The following is a 23840-nucleotide window of genomic DNA, read 5'->3' on the forward strand; positions in this document are numbered from 1 at the left end:
CATACTTCTTGTAGTGCATTTTTATGAAAATCATACTAGCTGAATTTCATGCTCATAGTACATTTTTACTGTGCATACGTAAATCCATAATTTTATAATGTACTCTTAGTGAAGCACATACCTTTTGTAGTGCATACTAGTTGTAGTGCACACTTACAGTAGGACAAAAAATATTTAGTCAGCCACCAATTGTGCAAATTCTCCCACTTAAAAAGATGAGAGAGGCCTATAATTTTCATCATAGGTACACTTCAACTATGAGAAACAGAATAAGAAAATAAATCCAGAAAATCACATTGTCTGATTGAAGTATTTGGTAAATAACAAAAGTTCATCTCAATACTTTGTTATACCGGTATACCCTTTGTTGGCAATGACAGAGGTAAAATGTTTTCTGTAAGTCGCCACAAGGTTTTTACATACTGTTGCTGGTAGTTTGGCCCATTTCTCCATGCAGATCTCCTCTAGAGCAGCGATGTTTTGGGGTTGTCGCTGGGCAACACTCCATCCAAAGATTTTCTATGGGGTTGAGATCTGGAGACTGGCTAGGCTACTACAGGACCTTGAAATGCTTCTTACGAAGCCACTCCTTCGTTGCCTGGGTGGTGTGTTTGGAATCATTGCAATGCTGAAAGACCCAGCCACATTTCATCTTCAAAGCCCTTGCTGATGGAAGGAGGTTTTTACTCAAAATCTCACAATACATGGCCCCATTCATTCTTTCCTTTACACGGATCAGTCATCCTGGTCCCTTTGCAGAAAAACAGCCCCAAAGCATGATGTTTCCACCACCATGCTTCATAGTAGGTATGGTGCCACTCAGCATTCTTTCTTCTCCAAACACGACAAGTGTAGTTTTTACCAAAAAGTTCTATTTTGGTTTCATCTGACCATATGACATTCTCCCAATCCTCTTTTGGATCATCCAAATGCTCTCTAGCAAACATCAGATGGGCGCGGACATGTACTGACTAAAGCAAGTGGACAACACATCTGGCACTGCATAGTGTGTTACTGATGGTAGCCTTTGTTATTGTTTTGCCCCTTTTTCTTACTCTCTCATAGCTGAAGTGTACCAATGATGAAAATTACAGGCCCCTCATCTTTTTAAGTGGGAGAACTTGCACAATTGGTGGCTGACTAAATACTTTTTTGCCCCACTGTATCAGAGAGCAACTTATAATGTAAACTATGCTAGTTAAAACAAATACTTGTAGAAATACATACCTCTTGTGGGAAACACATGCTTGTTGTAGTCCTGGTTTCAGATCACTCGAACTATAGTGCATTCTAATGGAATTAGTCTTGTTTAGGGTGCATACTTTTTGAAATTCATACTAACTGAATGCCATACTCCTTATAGAGCATATTGAAGTGCGTACTAGACTACTAAGTCCTAATGTTTTATAGTGTACACTTACTGAAGCATATATTTCACAGTGCATACTAGTTGAAGTGCATACTTATCAGAGAGCAACAAATATACACACTATTTAAAGTTCATACTTATGGTGTATACTAGCTGAAGTACATGCCGTATTTGTGGAATGCATGCTAGTTGAAACAAATACTTCTAGTAGTGCACACCTCTTATAGCACATACTTGTTTGAACACATGCACTTTTAGTGCATATGCCTCGTAGTTTAGAGCATACTTTTTTGTGTATACTCATTGAAGTGCATACTGGCTGAATCTACGGAGCTTTGGTCCACTTACCCACAGGGGAGCTTCGAGGAGGGGGCAGCAGGGAGCGGCGTGTGAGTGCAGGAGTGTTGGGGGGTTGAGGGGTGCTGCGGCAGGGTGCTCTGGATCCATCTCCAGGGGGCGACGTGGTGACACGGTGAAACGGTGGCTCATCGTTTACACTGCTGGGACCTGAAAATCATCCAAAAAGGAGATTTTTTTTTTATTGTAGAATTGTTTTTTTACTCAACAGTTGAACTGCATATAATTCAGTGTGCATCCCACAGTAGTCTAGACATGGAATACATTCTCTTGTTCTCTGATTTACTGTGAATGCTTAATCAGACTGTTCTCATCTCGCTCTCACCTTCGCTTCTCACTCTGCTTCTATCTGAGCACATTATCCATCATCTCTGGTGGATGAGAATACATCTAACTGCTCATTAACCCCACAACTGAACCTAGACCATCCGTTCATCCCACTCTAGGCTTGATCAATAACCCCAGCCCAGCTCAATAAGACCAAATGCTGCAATAAAACGAGAACTGCTTGCCATGTAAAAGAAAAAAAACTCAAGACATAGTATCTCTTCAATGAGCCATAACAGATTTCACAAATCACATAGGCACTTTTATATAACTGTCCTTTGAAAAGCACTTTCCTCTCTATTTTAGCTTAGTTTCAGACTGTAAGGCGACACCGTTCTCGGGAGCCTGTACATAACGCTGCTCTGCTGCTGTGTTATCGCTATGATATATGAAGTGCTGAGAAAGGATTCCAGGAACAGAGAAGAGTAGAGAGATGCAGAAATGCTGACAGTATGCTGTCATACGTGTTTTTAAATACCATTTTTTATAACCCCCATGTAACTTGAAGAGGCATTTAGAGACAGCAGCCGACAACTGCCATAAATTCAAAGAGATTTCGATAGAATTACATATATAGCATTTACATGAGCATCAAACATAATCACACTAACAGAATCACTTATTCTCATCTATGGCAATGCTATTCTGCAGTAAAGGCAATCTGATGGTGATCTGATAAGGTTAAAGAACTAGAACAAAGTTTTGGCTTTAGAGTTTTTGAAACAGCAGGAAGTGCCACACAGCCCTCCAGCTCTCACAGCGGGAGACGTTAAGGTACAGATTAGCTGAGAGACGCATTTGATTGGCTTCTGGGAAATAAACCTTTCTGCTCATTGGTGGGTTCTCTCCCAAATTTCTGTGAGAACCAGTTAACTGCTGACATTGTGTGGAACTGGGTTAGTAGCACAGAGACTCAATCCTTAAGATTTTTTACAGTTTCATCAGCCCTCTGGATTTACATAATCACCAAAATGATGGGAGCATTATACTTACATTATACTATACACTGCGCACCTAAAATATCTACTGTTAAAAGTCGATAGAAAGCATCGAGCTCTATATACATAACTTTATATGAAAAAAGTACAAGATATGACCTGAAAAAAAAACATACAATAAAACATAAAAACATACATCAATAAAATAAAAAAAATAAAATAATGTATTATATATTTTTATTTTTAATTTAAAAGCAGACTGAACTTCTATATTACATGAGCAGTTTGTATTAAATGAGATCTATAACTATTCTTAAAATTTTGGGCTGCATTTCCTGCCATCATAAAGCTTGGAAAAGCCAGGATATTTTTTATATATAACTTTATTACGATTGTATTCGTCTGAAAGAAGTATGTCATATACACATAGGATGGCTTGAGGGTCAGTAAATCTTGAGGTAATTTTACATTTTAGGTGAACAATCCCTTTAATACAGTTGAAAATATGGATTTATTTATTCCAAAATTTAAATATAAAAAAATATAACATTTAAATCAAATTAAATACAGTATATATACAGTATAAATAAGGCATATTGCATTTTTCTTTAAATGACTTTGGTAACAATTGCTGAGATTAATGAATGCAGTCATCGGTCAAATTTGACAAAAGTCAGATATTCCATTCATAAAAATATTTCCTGAATTCTTAAAATTCAATGTCATATAAATAGCGGACAGGGTGCATTGTAGTGACACAGCATTACAGGATTTACATTCTGATTTATAATGCTAAAGGATTTAGTCTGTCTCTCTCTGTCTCTCTCTCTCTCTCTCTCTCTCTCTCTCTCTCTCTCTCTCTCTCTCTGTCTCTCTCTCTCTCTCTCTCTCTCTCTCTCTCTCTCTCTCTCTCTCTCTCTCTCTCTCTCTCTCTCTTTCTCTCTCTCTCCACACATACGGTAGTCTTTTCCCATGCTGAACCCAACTAATGAGATCATCTGCAGGTGTTTATATTCTTATGCTGTTATAGTGCTTGAGTTGTTGACTAATATATTTTTAATTATGGGAATCTCCAATTAATTTAGTTAGCTCAGCAAAGAGTACAATTGGTTAGTGAACATTTGGTAAATATGGAATAAATAGACTAAGATCACATTAATCTTCTTTAAAAAAAGAAAAGAAAAAAAGGTTATATAAGCTTATAAAAACAAGAACAAACACACACACACGGTCCTGGAAATATAGAGACGCAGATCACACATGCTGCATTTAAAATGTTGCTGACATTTTGATCATAATGAAGACAAATTCTCAGCTTAATATGAGTAATAAAAATATACAATTCAGTTTGAGCTGAATAATGTATCATACAATGCACCAGAAGGGAATGTGAAAAATAACAGAAGATTAATTTAATGCGGTGCTGGTGTGGACAAAAATTCAGCTTGTAAGGCAGGCAGAACCAAATAATCAGCACTTCTTCTCTGGCCTTCTGGCCAACAGAGACATAAGTAATGTGATAGGACAAAAGCAAAGAAAGAGGAAAACATTGTGATGGGAAGAAGGAGAGAATAGGAATGCACCCCACGTTGGGCGCCACTATTAGAGAAATAAATGATAGACTGAGGAGATAAAAGACGGGCTAGGTGGTTAAATCATAGCTGACAAGACCACTCGAGAGAAAAGGAGAGAGAGGCAGTCAAAGAATTGAAAATAGAAAGCAAAGAGAATATATCTGGGTGGAACGACGCGTTAAGGATAAGGTTTGGGATGGCTTATAAGTGACGGAGGAAATGTGATGGGACTAGATATTATTCCAGCACAGAAGGTTATTTCCCATCTACCAACATTTAGATGCCACAGAGAGAAAATCAGAATGAAACATCCGGCCCGGGGAACACAGCAGTGACCCATTAAGAGATGCCGCTTGCAATGCATTATTAAGCACAGAGCATCAGCGGTGCTCCTGAGGATGTCTGGAAGTAAACATTATGCAAATCCAACCCTTCCACTCACAGCCACATGTCAGGACGGGTGCCATTTCAATACTAATTCCAAACGGACCTGAGAAATACTGATTCACTGCTCAGCAGCCATACTTGCAGGCTAAAATACTATTTTTTTGTTCATTTTTGACAAAAATGAACAAAAAATTGTATTTTAGGTAGTGTGCACAAAAATTATAAGACATAATATATAATATGCATTAAAAATACCACATTAGGATAGTGTAGATATTGTAGTACAAAACTAGTACATTAGAATAAAACATTTTTCAAGTATCTGTACTTAACTTGAGTATTTTTATTTTTATATTTATATACTTTTACTTCACTACATTCCAAATTATCATACTTTTTACTCCACTTCATTTCAAAAAACATATCTTTACTCATTTTTTTTAAAGACATTCATCACATGCTCAGAGACGAAAAAGCGGTGTCCGATCCATGCACAAACTGATTCTTTTCAATCATCCTGTTAAATCGGTTCGCAAATCACATTCATTTGCGAACTGGACTGATCGGATTGCAGCTCTCGAGTCAACAACGTTAGATATTATGTATAATCTGCACTACAAATAACACATTAGTGGTAGAATTATAGAATGATGCACTAGATAGAGTGGTACAAAACTAGTACACTAGAATACATGAAAACTTTAGGTTACACCTCATTTTTGGACTCCATTTTCGACATTCAATTAACTATAAGTAACTTTGCAACTGCATGTCAACTAAATCTCATTTGAGTATTAAACCTTGGAACTTTCCCAATGCAGGAACTATAGGGACTTTTGGGTGGTACACGCTGTGTTTCGACCACAGGAACCAGGGTCTAAATGAAGTTCCAGGTACATATTTCCCCCTCAAAAAGGCCCTGCTCTCGAGGTAGTACTTTTTCAAAATTCAGGAAACTTCAGGGACTCGGGTGCTAAACATGCTGATTGGTTGAGTTCAAGCAGCATTTCGATTGGTTGACTCAACGCAGAATTTCAACCGCTGTTTTTAAAAGTCTGATGCGTCCCGTGCAGTAGGAGTTGATTGCTAGTCGAATCAAAAATGGAGTAAAAAAAAAACCGACCAATGGGCCGACGACAAGGTTCAGGCTTCATTCAATATATTTGCAAAGGACGAAATCCAGTGCGAACTGTAAAGCTGACACGCACAGTTCTAAGTCACCGGACTAATCTTCACGGTACTTTTAAAGGTCCAGGGGGAAAAAAAAGTTCCTGGGACAAACTCTCCCGGGTAATTTCGGTGGAATCGGGGCTTTAGTAGATTGTTCAGTTAGGGTTAGTAGAATAAGTTAACATGTGCTACTTGCAAAGTTACAAAGTACTTAGTACATAGTCATAGTCAATATAGTCAAGTACATAGTCAGTAGAATGTCTGTTGTGAGACCACCACAATAAAGTGTAAGCAGATATTAAGCAGACAGACGTCTAATACTCTAATGACTGGTAGTTGACATGTAGTTGCAAATTTACTTATAATGTCTAGACAGGACTATCGAAAGTGTTACCAAACTTTAGGACATTAATTAATGCGCTCTATGGGTAGTGTAGTACGATGCACAAATTAAAACACTAGCACATCAAGAAGTGTGCACTACATAGTACAGTAGTGCAGTGGGAAATTAGGTAGTGTGCACTAGGTAGCATAGTAGAATACAAAATCACAAAATGGGGTGCAATGAATAACATGTTAGGAAGTGTGCACTAGAGTTTTGTCACTAATGGTGTGGACTAAAACATCAGGACATTATGTAATGTGCAATAAGTAGTGGGCTGTATGACATTAGGTGTCTGCACGAGGCAGTGTAGTTACGTCACTATCAAGTTAGTACAGTAAAGAATCACAAAGTGGAGTGCAGTAAAACAATCACATTAGGAAGTGTGCACTACATTCAAAACTAGTACACTGTAGTGTGTGCACTAAACTACTGGCACAGAGGTCTTGAACCTTTTTCAGTCCAAAAAAAGACATCAAACAATAATTATTTTATCATAGATTATAATTTACACTTCTGTACTACCTGGTTAGGTAGTGTGCACTGTTGTTTTGGTTATTTCTGTCTTTTTAAACCATTGATAAACTCTGAGAAGATACTTTTTAAATTTGTATTGTCTATAACTACTCATAATACAGTGATCACGATCACGATGCACACTGTTGAACGTTAATGTTTTTTAAACACAAAATGGAGGTATTTGAATAGCAGAAGATATATCAAACAGGCCTGGCAGCATTCTGAGGGAAACACACTCTCTCTTGCTCTCTCTCTGGGAGGCTTAAGAGGGATAACGGAAACGGAAACTAGCTGAAACAGAGAGCTGGAGATGGCTTGGGATTTTGAGGAAGAAAAGCCTGATCTGAATCTTTATCCACAGAAAAAAAATCCTGTAAAAGCTTTCAGCGAAATAGATAGAATGGGGATTAAGGCATGTGAGGTAATAAGGACAACACTATCAGGCTCCTGAGGTAATCGAAAAGGAGCAAGCAGGTCAGTGCTAATGCTAACGGGCTAATGCAGGCTGGCACATGTAATGTTATTCAAGATCACCATAAGAGTAATGCTTATGATATATGCATGACTAGTGTTAGGCCACATACAGTACATCAGAATCTGAGCTGGTCTGGATCTACAGTTGAGTTTGTGAAGGCAAGAGGATACAGACAGTCGTTAAGGGTAAAAATAGAAAACAAGTTCATTAGCATCTCTCTGCACAGTAGGATCATCCAGAGCTCAGCGGTTTGGCGAGTGTGTGAGTCAGCAGTACTCAGAGCACAGACTGCCGACCGTCAAATCTGACACTCAGAGCGAAGCACATACTAAACATACCAATGAGACAAAACACTTCAATCTAGAGCAACAAACCTATAGGGAAACAGTGTATTCGTTCAGTGTGTGAGAATGTTTCCCATGCGTGTGAGTATGCATCTATGCTGTGGTGTGTTTGTGAGGAACCATCTGTTCTCAGCAGCGTGCATGAGTCAGAGATGGGCTGGAGCGATGGCATCTGTGCTCTCACACCTCCCCCTCTCCACCTCTCCTCACTTTCTATAACACCTTCCTACTGTCGCTTCCTTTCCTCCTTTCCAACTCCCTTTCTGCCCTGTTCTTTCATGTATTTTCCTTTAAGAGTGCTTGAAAAGTGTGCTCTAGATAGTGTGTACTGCAATAGGTAGTGGATGGGAATTGTATTTAAATGACATACTATGCAGCGACGAGAATAGTTTTTGTACGCAAAAAAACTAAATAACAACTTATGGGCCGATTTCAAAACAGAGCTTCGAACAGTTATGAATCAGTGTATCGAATAAGCGGTTCAGATAGCCGAATTCATGTGATTTTAGCAGTTTGGCGGTTTGACACGCGATTCGAAACATGAATCAATACGCTGATTCATAACAGTTTAAAGCTTTGTTTTGAAATCAGCCCGTCACTATATAAGTCGTTATTTATTTTTTTCCGCACAAAAAATATTTTCGGCGCTTCATAAAATGATTGTAGAGCCACTGTAGTGAGATGGACTTTGTAACGACGTCTTTAGTGCCTTTTATGGGTCTTGAGAGAGGAATTGACATTGGTGTCAATTGAGGCCTTTCTGAGCCATCGGATTTTAACAATAATATCTTCATTTGTGTTCCGAAGATGAACGGAGGTCTGACGGGTGTCGAATGAGGATAAGTAATTAATGACAGAATTAAAATTTTTGGGTGAACTAACTCTTTAAAGAGGAACAGTGAGTGCTATTTGCCACCACGGCTATTTATCTACTGCGAAAGCACAATCGTCGGTCTATCTGGGTTCACGAAACCATTCAAGCTCTGAGTCAGCACGGTGAGTACCACCATAAGTATTATAAATTATAGGAATGTTGCTGGCCACTAAAATGAATTTCTTCTCCATTTTGCCTCCAAACCCCACTACAGGATGTTGTGACGAATCACGTGCACTCCACTGACTTCACTCCTATTGGATGTTGGTCTCGAAAAGTCGTTCTTCATTTGCATAAAGTTAAACATATCTCAATTTTGTCATATCACTATATGCATACATCCAACGGACAGTCCCTTGTGTTGCCGGAAATCGCCATCTCTCTTTTGAAATTAATGGGATTGTGTTGCTTTGTCACTGTGTGTCACTGGTAGTGTGAATGCAGTTTAAATTATAGTATGGTACATTAAAATAGTATGCAAATTGTGCTTAGGTGATTTACTTTAAACTGATACTATATTTTTTCTGGAGTATTTGTACTGATCTCTAAAATGGTGTCTTGCCTTACAACCAGTGCTATTACTATTATTACAAATATGTAAGGTAATGTAGTGTGTCTTAACTAAACAGAAGTAAACTAAACATAAGAAACTAGTTCACTTGGCAGTGGATGACTAGGTAGTGTATTGCAAAACAATCGAATCCCACTAGTATTAGACATTCCACTACAGGTATGTTAACTAAATACTGATATTTTTTCTTTCATTTTCTCTTCTCTCACTTCTCATCAGCTGTGTAAGCGGTTTCAAGTTTCATACCAAGTTCCCAAGTGAAAAACACAATGCTGATCTCAGACAATTTTCGCACATGTTCTCCTCAGAGATTGTTTCCAGATTAATACCTGTCCAGGTGGGAGCTAGATGTTTCATTACTTAAAGGGTTAGTTCACCCAAATACCTCCGTTCATCCTCCGAACGGTTTAAGACTTAGATTTAGTCCGATGGCTTTCTGTCCTTTAAATGTAAGCTTATGCCCACTTGCCGACCACTACCAGAAGGTAATGCAAACATCATCAAAGTAGTCCATAAGTCACTCTTTTGAAGCGTCGACAATACATTTTGGTCCAAAAATAACAAAAAATACGCCTTTATTCAGCATTGTCTTCTCTTCCGCGTTTGTTTTCAAACCTCAAATAAAGAATCAAACGGTCGCGAATCAGCGGATTGATAAGTGATTCATATCGCCAATGTCACGTGATTTCAGCAGTTTGCCAGTTTGACACGCAATCCGAATCTTGAATCATGATTGTTTGATTCTTTATTTGAGGAACACGGAAGAGAAGACAATGATGAATAAATTCGTATTTTTTGTTATTTTTGGACCAAAATGTATTGTCAACGCTTCAAAAGAGTCTAACTAACAAACTGATGTCACATATGGACTACTTTGATGATGTTTTCATTACCTTCTGGACGTGGGCAGCAAGTGGGCATACACTTACATTCAAAGGACAAAAAGGCCTTGAACTAAATCTAAAATATCTTAAACTGTGTTCCGAGGATGAACAGAGGTCTTACAGGTGTGGAACAACATTGAGGTGAGTCATTAATGAAAGAAATTTCATTTTTGGGTGAACTAACCCTTTAAATTGAGCATATAGTCATTGTTTGGTAAATTATTCTAAATATGTAATTCATTACTAGCTACTGATGTTTCAAAGTGATAGGAGCTGCACTTGCATGGTTGAGAGGCGTTTCAACGATGGCTGCCGAGTGAAATGTCTTCATTGTCTTAAGCCCTATTCGGACGGGATTAGATTAACATGGGGACATGGGGGTAAAGTCATTTTACCTCAGGACGTCTGTAATATTAATGGCCAATTCGCACGGGATAAGACATCTCAGTAAAACTAGCAGAAGTGGGAGGAGTAACTCGCTTTACGCACCTCCTTGACGTCATGTGCGTATGACGTTACCGTTATAACGTGAGCAAACACACAACCTGAGTGCCAGTCTGAACTTCGTCTCCAATATGTGTGTTTTAATAAACAGTTAGGTCCAGTCTAACGATTCTGATTGGATTATGTTGGTATTAGACACTTTCCTAGAGCTAAAATGTGTGGTGCCTCTAATAAGTGCTTTTGATCTTCTTTTTGCTTTAAATGATATGCGGAAAATGCTGGACATTTTCCACAGATTTGTCCCACCACCTACAACGCAACCAAATGCTTCAAGCGCCTCCAAGGTCGCAAAATGCGCTTTTTTAACTTTTAAACAGGAAATGACGGAATTTTACCATACATTTTTACAGCAGGTCTATTCGAACGGGATTAGTATTACCCGAGGTCATTTTTCCATACCTTTTTACAGAAGGTAAAAGTCTCTGTAATCTTTACTGACATTGTCCGTAATGATTACCGAGATGGCACATTCGGACGGGACTATAATCACAGAGAACCTCTGGTAATAATTACTTTACCCCCAAGTCCCCATGTTAAACTAATACAGTCCGAATAGGGCTTTAAAGGGACTTTGGTGTTACTGACGGACTGGGAAGAGTTATGCTACAACAGTGTAAAAAATATGTAACTAAGTTTATAAAACATTAGAATTGACCCCTTACCCTTTCCATTGAAAAAAGGTTGGCCTACGAGATCAATATTTTTACAGAACCCTTAGACTTTCACATACAAACAAAACACATCTAAGGATGAGCTCATACAAATGAAAATCAATGAACGCAGCATAACCATGACTGAAGGTCGTAGTCTTTGTGTCGTAGTGTAGGCATGTATGTGTGTAATGTACTCGGCTTGTACTTTACTTTGTTGTTACTGGAAAGGTCACATCTGAGATGTTCAATTTGTTAGTGTGAATCAAGTGTTAAGGCACACTGTATGAAATCTATTTTTTACAACCATCTTAACTAGAACAACTTCAAACATGTGACTTGAATTTCAGACTCTTGATGATTTTACTTGAGGAGATCTGAAATATCCCAGAGACCAGAGTCATGTTCAAGGAGCGACTGTCACTGAAGAAACCCCAGTAGACAATGAACTGAAACGAAGAAGAAAAAGAGTTTTTGGCATGTTCCCGACAGGCTGCGGCATGAGATCGCAGCCATCAATCCTGCATGCAAGCTGGGAGCTCATACCAACAAACTGACAGTTAGCAATCTCCAAAGATAAATTATACCCAAACAGATTTAAAAAAAAAAAAAAGGATTAAGAAGAGGATATATTGCCCCAGCTGGAAAGAGGGATCAGAAGTGTGATATTTGAAATTGATGAAAAAATGCATCTTTTATTGCTCTTTCTCTCTCTCGTTGAGAGTGAAGGTGGGTCTGTGATGTCTCTATATAGAGGGTCTTTGTTAAGGTCAGACGATGCTGGGATTCTCTGAAGCTCACAGTCAGAAGCCAACAGCTTCCAACAGAGTGTTGCCATTCAGAGCAGTGGCAAATATAAGCCTGCTAAAGCTATTCACTTCCCTACCGAGACAAAGAGGGCATAGACAGACAGAGACGAGGAAGATTAATGTGTGTAATTATCAATTAATTGATGTTTCATTTCATTATTTTGCAAAATCCATTTACAACTACGCTGTTAGATATAATCGTTCACTTCTTAAAGGAATAGTTCAACCAATTTTTTTTATTATCCCATAATTTACTCACCCTCGAGTCCTATGTTTATATGGCATTCTTATTTTAGATGAATACAATCAGATTCATATTAAAAAAATGTCCTGGCTCTTCCAAGCTTTATAATGACAGCCAAAAATGTGAAGTCCAAAAAAGTACATCCATCATTATATGAGTAATTCACACAGCTCCAGGGGGTTAATAAAGGCCCTCTGAATCAATGTTTTTTTTTTCAAGAAAAATATCCATATTTAAAACTTTAGAAAGTAAAATATCTAGCTTCCGCTGTACCACCTTCGGTATTCAACTTATGAAGAAAGTGCTATGCCATTTACGCTACGTCCGACTTCATCATCACGCCAGTTACTCTTTTCCCATAAGTTGAATACGGAAGGAAGTCCACCAGAAGCTAGATATTTTACTTAATAACGTGTTAAATATGGATATTTTTCTTTAAAAAACAAAAAACAAAACATTGATTCAGAGGGCCTTTATTAACCCCCTTGAGCCGTGTGAATTACTTATATAATTACTTGAAATTTCTATCACTATCCCTTTAAGAGATATTTTAGACAACTTCAAGCCATGGCATGAGCCAAAGCGTAATCAATTACTCTGCTGCATCTACACGAGGTTGAAAACGAGAGGCAAACACTGACTTGCTGCTTTACCTATCCGGCAGCTCACACACTAATGACAGCATAATAGGTCTAGTAGCATTTTCCGTCATCATTCACACTCTCCAATTCAGCCAATTACAAGTGAACCAGCCACAATCAGTCAGACCTGAGAAATCGATCAATTGTATGTGACGTCCAGTCCCACAGGGAGGCCTCTGGTATCTACAGGAATCCTAGGTCAATATTTCACACTGATTCACTGTCAAGCCTAAAGCAACAGCCAGTCTTCACACAATACATTAAGTATAACACATACATCCAGAAAATGCCCTTGTTTGCCTAGGGGACAGGTGGTCACAACATAGGGATGCTCAGTGGGTAAAGGTTCTTCATAAAATTCATACACTTTTGACATTATACTCCACAGTACTATTTAGACAACTAAAGATAATTAATATCTGCTAATAATAGTCACATTCTCAGTGACAGCTTAAGACCAATCATTTTATGTTTGACTGCTTTTTGTGTTTGTTCAGGCCTCCAGACAGTCAATATACGCTCGAAACACCATCAGATCAGCAGTCAGCACTCTAACACATTCAACACTTCAGAGATAGAGAGAAACACTCATTTGCACCTATGACTTGCATATTAAAAAGTGTGGAAGGATTGTGAAAATACAATGACTATAAATAGATTTCATACATGCACACACTGAATGTATGGACTGCACGGCTGTGCTAAATATTATGCGTACCCTGCTGGGTGGATCATAGGCCTAATTTCAAAAGAGGAATAATGAACTTTGCTATAGAAATTTCAGTAATGAGTTCTAAGAAAACAGACACGGTATGTCAGGACATGACTATGGTGAGATAAATGGTGTTAGACATTTTGCAGATATAAAACACTGTTTGTAATGACCCCCAATTAAATCTGCAGTGGCCTCAGAAAGTATTTGGACACTTAATAATGTCGGCATGCTGTTCTTTAGATGGCAGTATATCAAACAAAGTGGTATCTGCACCAACTGCATCACTAAAACTCAAACTATTAAAAATAGTTTCCATTTTCAACTGGAAATGCTGCCTTGGCAACTAACTGAAATAAATAAGTACTAAAATTACTATAACTGAAATGATCTCAGAAAAAAATGACCTTTTCATTAAAGGTGCAATAAAAGATTTCTGAGAAACATTTGTAATTGTTGTAATTTAAAATCAACTCAATAAAACACACCCTTTCCTTCATTGCTCTGCCCAAAAATGCACAAATCCTCAACACAAGAATGGATGTTTCTTCAACATAGCAGAAGTGAAGCAAAATAATGGTTTGCGATGATGATGACAAGCCATGGCTCCAGACTGTGACCTTTTCTTCTGCTGATGTGACTAAATTTTGTTAGAGGTTGCACTGGTGGAGCAACTTCTGTTACATATGAGAAACATCAAACGAAACAAAATGAAAGTACAACAAAACAGCCTCTCTCATTTGAGCAGCGTAGCGCAATCTCAGAACAGGTTTCCTCATGACTCCTTTAATATCGCAGCAAAATCTAGTGGGAAGCATTTAAATTTGAAGCAAAATTCTGTTATAAACCATATCCTTTATTTATAAAGACATAAAATTACCACTATAGCCAGTAGATGGTGGCACAGGAACACTTGACTTATTAGCCAATTCTATTCCTAATAGTTTAGGGAAAAAGGTAGGGAAAAAGTCACTAATGCCGAGTTTAGACTGCATGATTTTCAAACTGGTCAGATCACTGCTCTTTTTACACTGCATGACTATCTGGGGTAGCATGCAGTGTGTGCTGTGTTCATACTGCATGATGGATCGGCGACAGGAGGTTTCACACTAGGCTGGCTCTGCCCTCCAATGTACTTCTGCTCAATTTTCATTTTCCTTTAGTACAACGGCTGGGACTGCTGTGTTTTCTTAGGTTTTCTCTGGACAAATTTTTACTGGTCCAATCAGCGAACAGAGGGAGTGGCTGAAAAGGATGACATTGATGTCATGTGAAAGTTTGAGTTGTAGTTCAGTAATGGCGGCGGAGAAAGATGCGAACGAAACCATTCATTCCGTTGTGGCACCGCTGCCGAATATGCAGAAGTAAAAGCCGGAGCCATAACAATCTTTGCTGGGGTTTGTTGGTGGCCCTCCTCTCCAACAGAGGGAATTCGGGAAAAGCTTGATTTTCCAGCTCGCTCCGTTAGTGATGAAGGAGTTGCTGTTTTCGGACGGTAACTGTTTCTTGTGGGGTCAGAAGGTATTGCAATCATTAAGTTACAGGGACTGGTCAGTTATTTTATTGCCATCCGTCTCTCACCACCCATGTAAAAATTCCTGGCCAAGTTACCTACTGCTTATGACAAACACAAGGTCGTGTGGTGGTGTAATAGCTGTCCGAATCCACATCTCTGAGTTTTCAACAATATATCACTTCAAAATTCACTGTTTATAATCATTTTTGACCACTGCAGAGCACCATACGGTTGCTTTGCTGTTATTTGGATGCATTTCTAGACTTGTATTTCTTTAAAATGCTGGCAAGTATTTACAAGAATGAAAATGTGTGAACTCGGCATTAGTCTCATGAAAAATGAAATCTTTACACAGAAAACAAGTAAAGAGCGCTCGTTTTAGTGAGTTCAGTATGATAAAACAGCAATGATGCATTTAATAAGAGAAGAATATTCAACTTAAGGTTGTAAGTTTTTGCACATTACTGTTGTTAATAAAAGTTAATTTTATCTCCATCAATTCAAACTCCTTTAACCTGTGTTAAACTACCGTTACATTTTCAATAAACAAACACTCTCTCTCTCCTCATGAGTGGACACGCCCCCTACAGCTGATTGGCTACAAGTGTGTTGTGGCTGTTGGTCCAATCCGCTTTCACCAGCGTTTCTCAGAAATCGCTTACTACACCTTTAACTGGCCATTATTTCTTTTTACATGACTATATTTTTTGTTCACTATTTCATAAAACATTTAATCATTTTAAACATACTTCTAAAATATGCTGGGCTCCTCTATACAAAATATTATTTTGGGGCCACCACAACATAAATTCTCTAATTCTCTCAGTATTTCTCTCGTGCATCTGTTAGCTCCGTAAATACAGGACTGTGAATGCTAAGGGATTCTTCTTCCCAAGTGATTCCAGGATAAAAAGACTTGATGACATAACTCATCCAATGACGCATGTAACTCCAGATGCCTGAATCTGCAGCCACGTCAACTGTTACCAGGAGAAGCCCAGCCAACATCACTTATGTAGGTCGCATTAAAAACACATGCGACGCACGCTCGATGCCAATTTTCAAAGACGGCCCCCTTTAAGAGGAGACTGGAATCTACTTCAGCAGGCTCTGATCATACTGAACAACATCACACATGTTGACTCACGGAGCTAGTTATGAAAGAAGCTCATTCGGATCAAACGCAAAGTTTCTTTTGTGACCTAAAACCGAGGCCAACTAAAGAGAAGTCTGATTTTGTAAAAGAAATACTGAACTTTTTTGTATTTTTTGGTCTGCTACACTGAATATCCCATGATTCCATGTTAGAGCACATAGTTATAAGCAGATTATGTTAATGAAAGGGGATCTGCACGCTGCTTGTAGGCAGAGTAAATAAAATGATGCAAATTGTATTATAATTAACTCTAAAAAGTGGAGCATTAGGCTTTTATGTAAACTGCACCTCAGGGATCTCACATAACAATGCACTCAACAAGTTCTTTAGATGGCATCTTAAATTGTAACGTGCACAGGTGTTTAGTGGGGTCTAAAATTGTGAGACCTCAAATTAAAATGCTTCTGTTTAGATTAATTCATTATTAGGTCAACCATTTGGGTAGCCTAGAAATCTAGACGCACCCTAGCGGCAGCAAATCTAATCTGCCGTGAGTGTCGTCTAGCAACTCTCAATACACTTCTGAGTTGTAAAAGCCAAACTCTGGTCGGGCCAATCACATCGTGTATAGAGTGGGTGGGCGGGTCTTAACATAATGACGGCCGAGTTGAGTTTCGTTTGCGTGCTTCTAGTAAACACAGAAACTGGCAAACGGCGGTCTTTCGAATCAGCTTTGACCGTGACTCTGGAAGACTTGGAGTTAAGCTTTTCTCTGAGAAAAGAACAAAGAGCGGCACTGGAGTCATTCTTAAGAAAGGAAAATGTGTTCTGAGTTTCGTCGACCGTATACGGTGAAAGTTTAATCTTCCAGCTAGCTCTGCTTCACCTTTGTTGCTCTGGTTGGTTGTAGCGCTATCCAATTGCGTGCACGCCGTGCAGAGGGAGTTTGAAAGACAACCGTTTATCCCGCCCCTCGGATTGAGCCCGGTCAATGGCGAGTTTCCAGACCAAACATCTTGATGTGGGTCAGGCTTGTCAGGCTACCATTTGAGCGAAAAATCAATATGAATTTCATAATGCCTTTTGCTTCAATGACAACTGACCTTTTGTTCAAAGGCTTTCACATGGTAAGTGTCAAAGCCTTTGCATGCAAAGGTTCAAAGGTTTGGTGTCAGCAAAATTGTATAATTTATTTTTAAGAAATTCATATTTTTATTTAGCAAGAATTCATTAAATTGATCAAAATTGACAGTAAACATTCTTAATGTGGAAAATGATTTCTATTTGGAAAAAATTATGTTCTTTTGAACTTTCTATTCATTAAATAATTAGCGAAAAATAGTATTTCACAAAATACATTCACACTTTTAATATATTTAGCAGCATAACGGTTTTCAACATCGCCCCAAATTAGCATATCAGTATAATTTCTGAAGGATTTTGAGACTGAAGATTCTGATTTGCCATTACAGGAATAAATTACACTTCAAAATGCATTAAAATAGAAAAGAGTTATTTTGAATCATAATATTTCACAATATTACTACTTTGCTTTGGTGAGCATAAAATACTTTTTCAAAAACATAATTCTTTTTTGATGTGGTTTCAGAATTTTAGGCCCCAGTGTACAGATCCACATTTGTTTATCTGAATGCATAGTGTTTGTGTTTCAGTGACTCACGGAAGGCGGGTCGGCAGGGGTCACTCCGTGTGCTGTCGGTCGAGTGGTTACTGGACACGGAGGAGACGCTAGAGCTTCGAACAAACCCAAAGGCAGCCAGGCGAGCCGGCGGGAGGCGCGAGTAACCAGGAGGACGGAGGCCAGACTGAGCTGGCTTCGGAAGGAAGGATTTAGCAGCTAACCCAGTTGCCACCGGCTTTCTCTGATCTGAAGGTGAAGAAGACTGTGATTAGTACTCAAACTAACTGGAAAAAGACACCACTTGTAAAGAGAGTTCTGGGAAATAAAAAACATGCTTCTGTTACAGCTTTTTCAGTTGATTACCATGTCACCAAGGAGGTCAACTACGTATAACATATTCTTGTTATAATGCTGTGACAAAATGAGGCATAGAGATGTTTTCTGTTGGTACATGATAACATGACTGTCGCAACTGAGAAAAAGATGCTGGAAAGGACATTCAGAAAACACAGGAAACAAAAAAAGTGAGTGTTGTGTCCTAAAATGAACTATTTCTAGGCAGACTGGCCTTAAAGAGACTCACAGTAGGATAGAGAGAGACTGTGGTGTTTTATAGCCTCTCTCAGGTGAGAGGTAAAAAAACCCAAATCGCTTTAAAAAGCTCCTGAAAGAATCATAAAGAGGTTGGCGGCTGTCTGCCTCCTCTGACCACAGCATGACATGGCCATTCATCAACATATATACCACTATAGTATTCACATGGAGAAGAGCAATGAGTCACATTTCTCATCGACAGAGGGAGTCTAATTTAATACAAAACGTTTGCCAAAACATCTTTATCATACACCACGCCGCAATGTGATGCCAGATGCATCGCAAGTGTTTTGCTAGTTTCAGCCTTGCGCAGTTACCATTTTCACGTCCAGCGCCACATGGTTTAAATAACAAATGCACTCGCGTTCATCTGTTCACCCATGGGCGTGCTGGTCTGAAAATTAGGTGTGTTCAGGCACATCGTTAGTGCGCTGCTATTTTGCAGGCAAATGAAAACGACTGCGCCATTCACCGGCAAAAACCTAGTCTAAAGTCAATAGCGCAGTATTTTTTGCGTTAGTTAAAGGGCGCGTTGGTAACATGCACCTTTAGGTGGGTGCACAACACGTGTATGCTTTGAGCAATGTAGAGCAGCACACAAACATTTTTAAATATTAAAAATAAAAGCATTCCTTTCTGGAGAAGCATTCAGTATTTTGCCTTGCAAAATCCGCAGTGTAAATAGCGAATTCGCCATGGTGGAAGCATAACTGGCTTTTAAATGGAATAGGAGATGAAACACGTTTATTGTTACAGCCCAAAACACACCCATGACTCATTAAGAGACTAGTCCAAATCAAACTAGCCAAATCAAATTTTGTTGCAATATTGTCCTGTTTAACACTGTGAAGCTGCTTTGAAACACTCGTCATTGTAAAAGCGCTATATAAATAAAGTTGATTGATTGACTAGTACAACAACACTTTTAGACCATGCGCCTGGAACGCCAACCATTTTTTTCATCATTAAAATATTCTCCTAATTGTTAAAATAGGGCCCACAATCTTAGATGTTTCATAAAGACCCCATATGAGCTCAAAAAGATTTAAAGGAGACCTATTATGCCCTTTTTACAAGATGTAAAATAAGTCTCTGATGTCCCTAGAGTGTATATGTAAAGTTTTAGCTCAAAATACCCCACAGATAATTTTTTATAGCATGTTAAAATTTTAACATTTTTGTGTACCCCACCTTTAAATGCAAATGAGCTGTTGCTCCCGGCCTCCTTTCAGGAAGAGGGCGGAGCTTCAAGAGCTCGTAATATCAGCTCTGATTACCTCTTGCAAACACGCACTGAAAATGTCAGAAACAGCCTTTTATGTTCAAACTGGAGTCGGACAATGAACTGAGACTCAAGAAGTGACAACATGTAGAACGCAACAGGACGTTTCTGAATGGTTAGTCGATGAATTTATGTAGTCAACAATCTATAAATTGCTTGTGTGGGAACTGTTGTAAGATGCCTACAGAGCCAGAGAATATATGCTGCATGGATATAGAAAAGGTATAGTTTAGTTTAATTATGGTTAATCATGCTATTGCATATGCACTGTATTGAAATTAAGGTTAAAAAAAAAGACGGATGTGACAGCTTGAGCAGACTCCTAAATGTGCTCCACTACTACAACCCTTCCTCTTTTATAAAGCAGCCCATCATGGTCTCACACCCTTTGTTGCATGTTCCGTTCCCCAGGGGTTTATGTAAATTTTAGGGTTTGTGATGTCACCAACCTTGGAACAGGCTCGTTGTAGTCCTTAAAAAGCGATTTCTGTAAAAGAAAATATCTCCCTTTGCATTGAACTTTGAGGGTTGTACAATTGGCAGATGTTGTTTATGCTCAAACAGCAATGTTATACACTAACTAAAGTTAAAAAAGTGAAATCATAATTAAGGACCCTTTTAATATAAAACTGAACAGAAAATGATTTCAATAATTTATTAATTATGTGCGATAAAAGTGTATGGATGGATTGCTTGCAGTTTTTGAGCATGAAGATTGGTTCTTATTTCTATCTAGCCTCACCAACACATTTAAATTGTTCCATTCCTTATATATGTGGACACTTAAGCCATATGCGTTCGTACATTATTTATAAAACACTAACGTCTGAAGTAATGGCTGCTGAAAATTCAGCGTTGCCATCACAGGAGTAAATTACATTTTAAAATATATTCAAATAGTAAATATAATTTTTTACCTTACCTGCAAGTACTTGATGTTGGCTACTCTGTTTTGTTTGCTAGAATGTGTGGTTCTAATTGGACAGCCTCTGGTGATTAACAGGAGTTTACGGTCTCCAGCAGAAGCCCTTTCTTTTTTAATTAGTCCAGGAGGGCAGTTGTTAAAGAGGCCATTGGTTCCTCTAAAAGCAGTTCTGCAAAAATTACTACGATATCAGTGCTTAATAATGCCCTCAATTGAATAGAGTAATGGGTATTCCATACCCTATGTGCTTATTTTTACACCAGTAAAGATGACAAAAGCTGTTTACATGCAATTAATAAGGATTATTATCTTTCTCTTTCGCTCTCAGCTCATTGCACTGTCAGCTGTCAAATAGGACAAATATATGATTTTGGGAAGCAGAGGAATAAGAGGGAAGTTACACAAATATATCCACATGCAAAGAGCTACTGCGGGGTTAATTTAGGGACCACTTCCAGGCTTGCTTTGAACTGCCAGACTCCCCCACCTGAGGTCACAATTTGGGGCAGGTGGAGAGAATGATCCCCTCCTGCTCTTGGAGATAAAGCACCTCGAGTTCCCTGTTCCCAAGACGCTGTGATTGGAGCAAAGCGTAGCGCATACTAAACAACAGTCTACCATTTCTCATTTTGTCTGTCGCATTCTCAGACGTTTATTAGACTGCAGTGTCAGCAGTAGACGCATTCTTTACAAATGAAAACACACGCATACACAGTCAACATACACACACACAACATACACACACACACACACACACACACACACACACACACACACACACACACACACACACACACAACAAAGCACCCTCTCATCCATTCATCGCTAATCAAAGTTGCCCTGGCTCCATCGGTCCCCCCATCAACCCCCCACCCCAACCCCGGGCCATCAAGGTCTTTAATGAAATTGCAGGCAGCTTCTGCTTCATGTGAGGGTCGTGATCATTAAAGATAAATGTGTTCCTGTTCTCTCTCTCTCTCTCTCTCTCTCTCTCTCTCTGATTTTTTTTCCTCCATCAATCGTCTTTATTCCTTCCTGTTCCTACTTCCCCATATTTCCGGACTTGCCCAGATCATACACATAAGCGATCCATCATAGCTTTGATTTTGCAGTTTCAATGTTAATTTATTTTCTTCCATACAAAGAAGGTGAATGGTGGTCACAGATGTTCCCATTCATGTTAACTGTATGGAAAAGAGAATATTGGAAATTCTGAATAAACAGAAATTAATATAATTTTCATTTTTGGGTGAACTGTCCCTTTAACACCAGAGGGGAGTCACTTTTTTTAAGTGTTACAAATAAATGAAAAGGAAAAGGAATATGGGTGTCTGTGTGTTTGTATGCAAATGCATAGTTATGGATTGAAGCTCAAGACCTCATTGATTTCTTACTGAGTGTTAAAGTGCATGAATACATTACTAGAGCTCTTTTAACAAGCTATCAATGGTTCAGTGATAAACACTTAACTGTATTAATGAAGAATTAAATACTAATAAACTGTACGTGATGGTAATAAAAACAAAAATACATTGCACACTGCACACACACTCTGTTCTCCACAGACACTAAGCTCTGATTTTAGTGATTGCAAAACCCAATAAAGCAATCAGAGATTCTCTGCTATGGTACTTCAGTGCATTAGACAATTTCAAGAAGATTTGAATCCTAGACAGTTTTAAAGAAGCCTGGTGATCAGAATCATTGCTTGAAAAAGTGAACAAATTATGCGACATGATCGATCACTACAGTGGGAAGTGATTACCAACTTCAAAGCAATTAAACAAGCAATTTTGAAAGTCATACCAGAAGACTGTATTGCAAGTGTACCACAAGCCTGTTTCTTTATCTACTGCACTGTAGCATCCTTACGCCATAATGTTTCAACTACATCTACAAATTGTGACCAGACATAGCTACAAATATTGGCATGATTTATTTTGTTTATCGCTTTGAAACTTCAAAGCATCACACACAGGGCCCAACAGCAAGAAACCAGCATCTGCATGCATTTATGGAGACTGTCATTTGTTTGCAGTGAGATGACGGTATGCAGATAGACAGATGCCCTCTAGAAGAAAGCATGTAGGATGATGGCAGTGCTGGCAGTGGATTTAAGATGAAATAATTCCTATCTTCACCTTGGCAGGCAAAGTTGTCAGGAAATGAAGTGTGCTTTGGAAAAGATAGGGACTTTTTAAGCTCAGAGAGAACTCCCTCATGGCACAAGATGAATGTGAATTTTATTTATATTTAACTGAATGCCAGGAGGTAAAGTGTATTTTACACTGACTAGAGGCTGGGATGAGTTTATCTGTAACAATTACAAATGCCTAGCTGACAGGGATGAGAAAACTTATAGTGCTCTCTTCCTTTTTTCTATTCACATCTATTCATCTCAAAGTACTTCAGAGTCACTTCCGTCCTTAGGATGAAGCCTTGGTGTTTCTATCAGTCAAAAAAAGTTTCTAAGACTGCTTTGTCATTGGTTTCTACAGTTTACTAGTAAAAATCTATGTAGATTGTATAAAAGCCAAGTCTTTTGACTCATTCTGCCATGCAAAGTGAACCATTGATCTTACCTTGTGGTTCCTGAGGGGTTTGAGTGGTCGGGTTTACTGCCTGCATTGGTTGACTGAGGGTCAGTGGTGACTTTGGGTGGCCTGTTTGGACCATCTTGTTCTTTGCAGCTGCAGAGGGAGTCCTGTTTACAGCACCAACGCCAAGCTGGGGTCTTAGACCCCGTGGTGAACGAAAAAGACTCCCTGTATCCTGTGCTCCCATAGGGGGTCCGGAAGGGTCTTCGGCTCCAGCCACAGGAGGTCCAAAGGTGACTGGAGATCTGCCAACCTAAACAAAAAATATCACCACACATTAACAGTAGTTGTTAGTACTTTTCCTTAATACGCTTAATAACATATTGACATTCCCTCCATAAAACATTCAGGATGTAATCTGGTAATTACTCTACAGCATGCTATTCATTATCAAAGCACTCTCGTTTTCACCAAACTAATCATGTACAGTATAATAGATTTGACATGTAATTAGATT

The 23840-nt window shown here is 38.7% G+C and overlaps 1 protein-coding gene across 2 annotated transcripts in view; it reads right to left on the bottom strand.

Annotated features, from left to right (window-relative positions):
* Positions 1 to 23840, bottom strand: part of mtus2a (microtubule associated tumor suppressor candidate 2a) — an 82016-nt gene that overhangs the window by 17477 nt on the left and 40699 nt on the right. For both annotated transcript variants that reach the window (XM_067433076.1, XM_067433075.1), the window contains exons 3-5: positions 23369 to 23636; positions 18025 to 18231; positions 1718 to 1876 (exon numbers count right to left, since the gene is read on the bottom strand). In XM_067433076.1, the coding sequence (XP_067289177.1) occupies positions 1718 to 1876; positions 18025 to 18231; positions 23369 to 23636 (634 nt within the window). The remainder of the gene's footprint in view (positions 1 to 1717; positions 1877 to 18024; positions 18232 to 23368; positions 23637 to 23840) is intronic.

This window comes from Pseudorasbora parva, chromosome 23 (assembly GCF_024679245.1).
Source record: "Pseudorasbora parva isolate DD20220531a chromosome 23, ASM2467924v1, whole genome shotgun sequence".
NCBI classification, from domain to species: domain Eukaryota; kingdom Metazoa; phylum Chordata; class Actinopteri; order Cypriniformes; family Gobionidae; genus Pseudorasbora; species Pseudorasbora parva.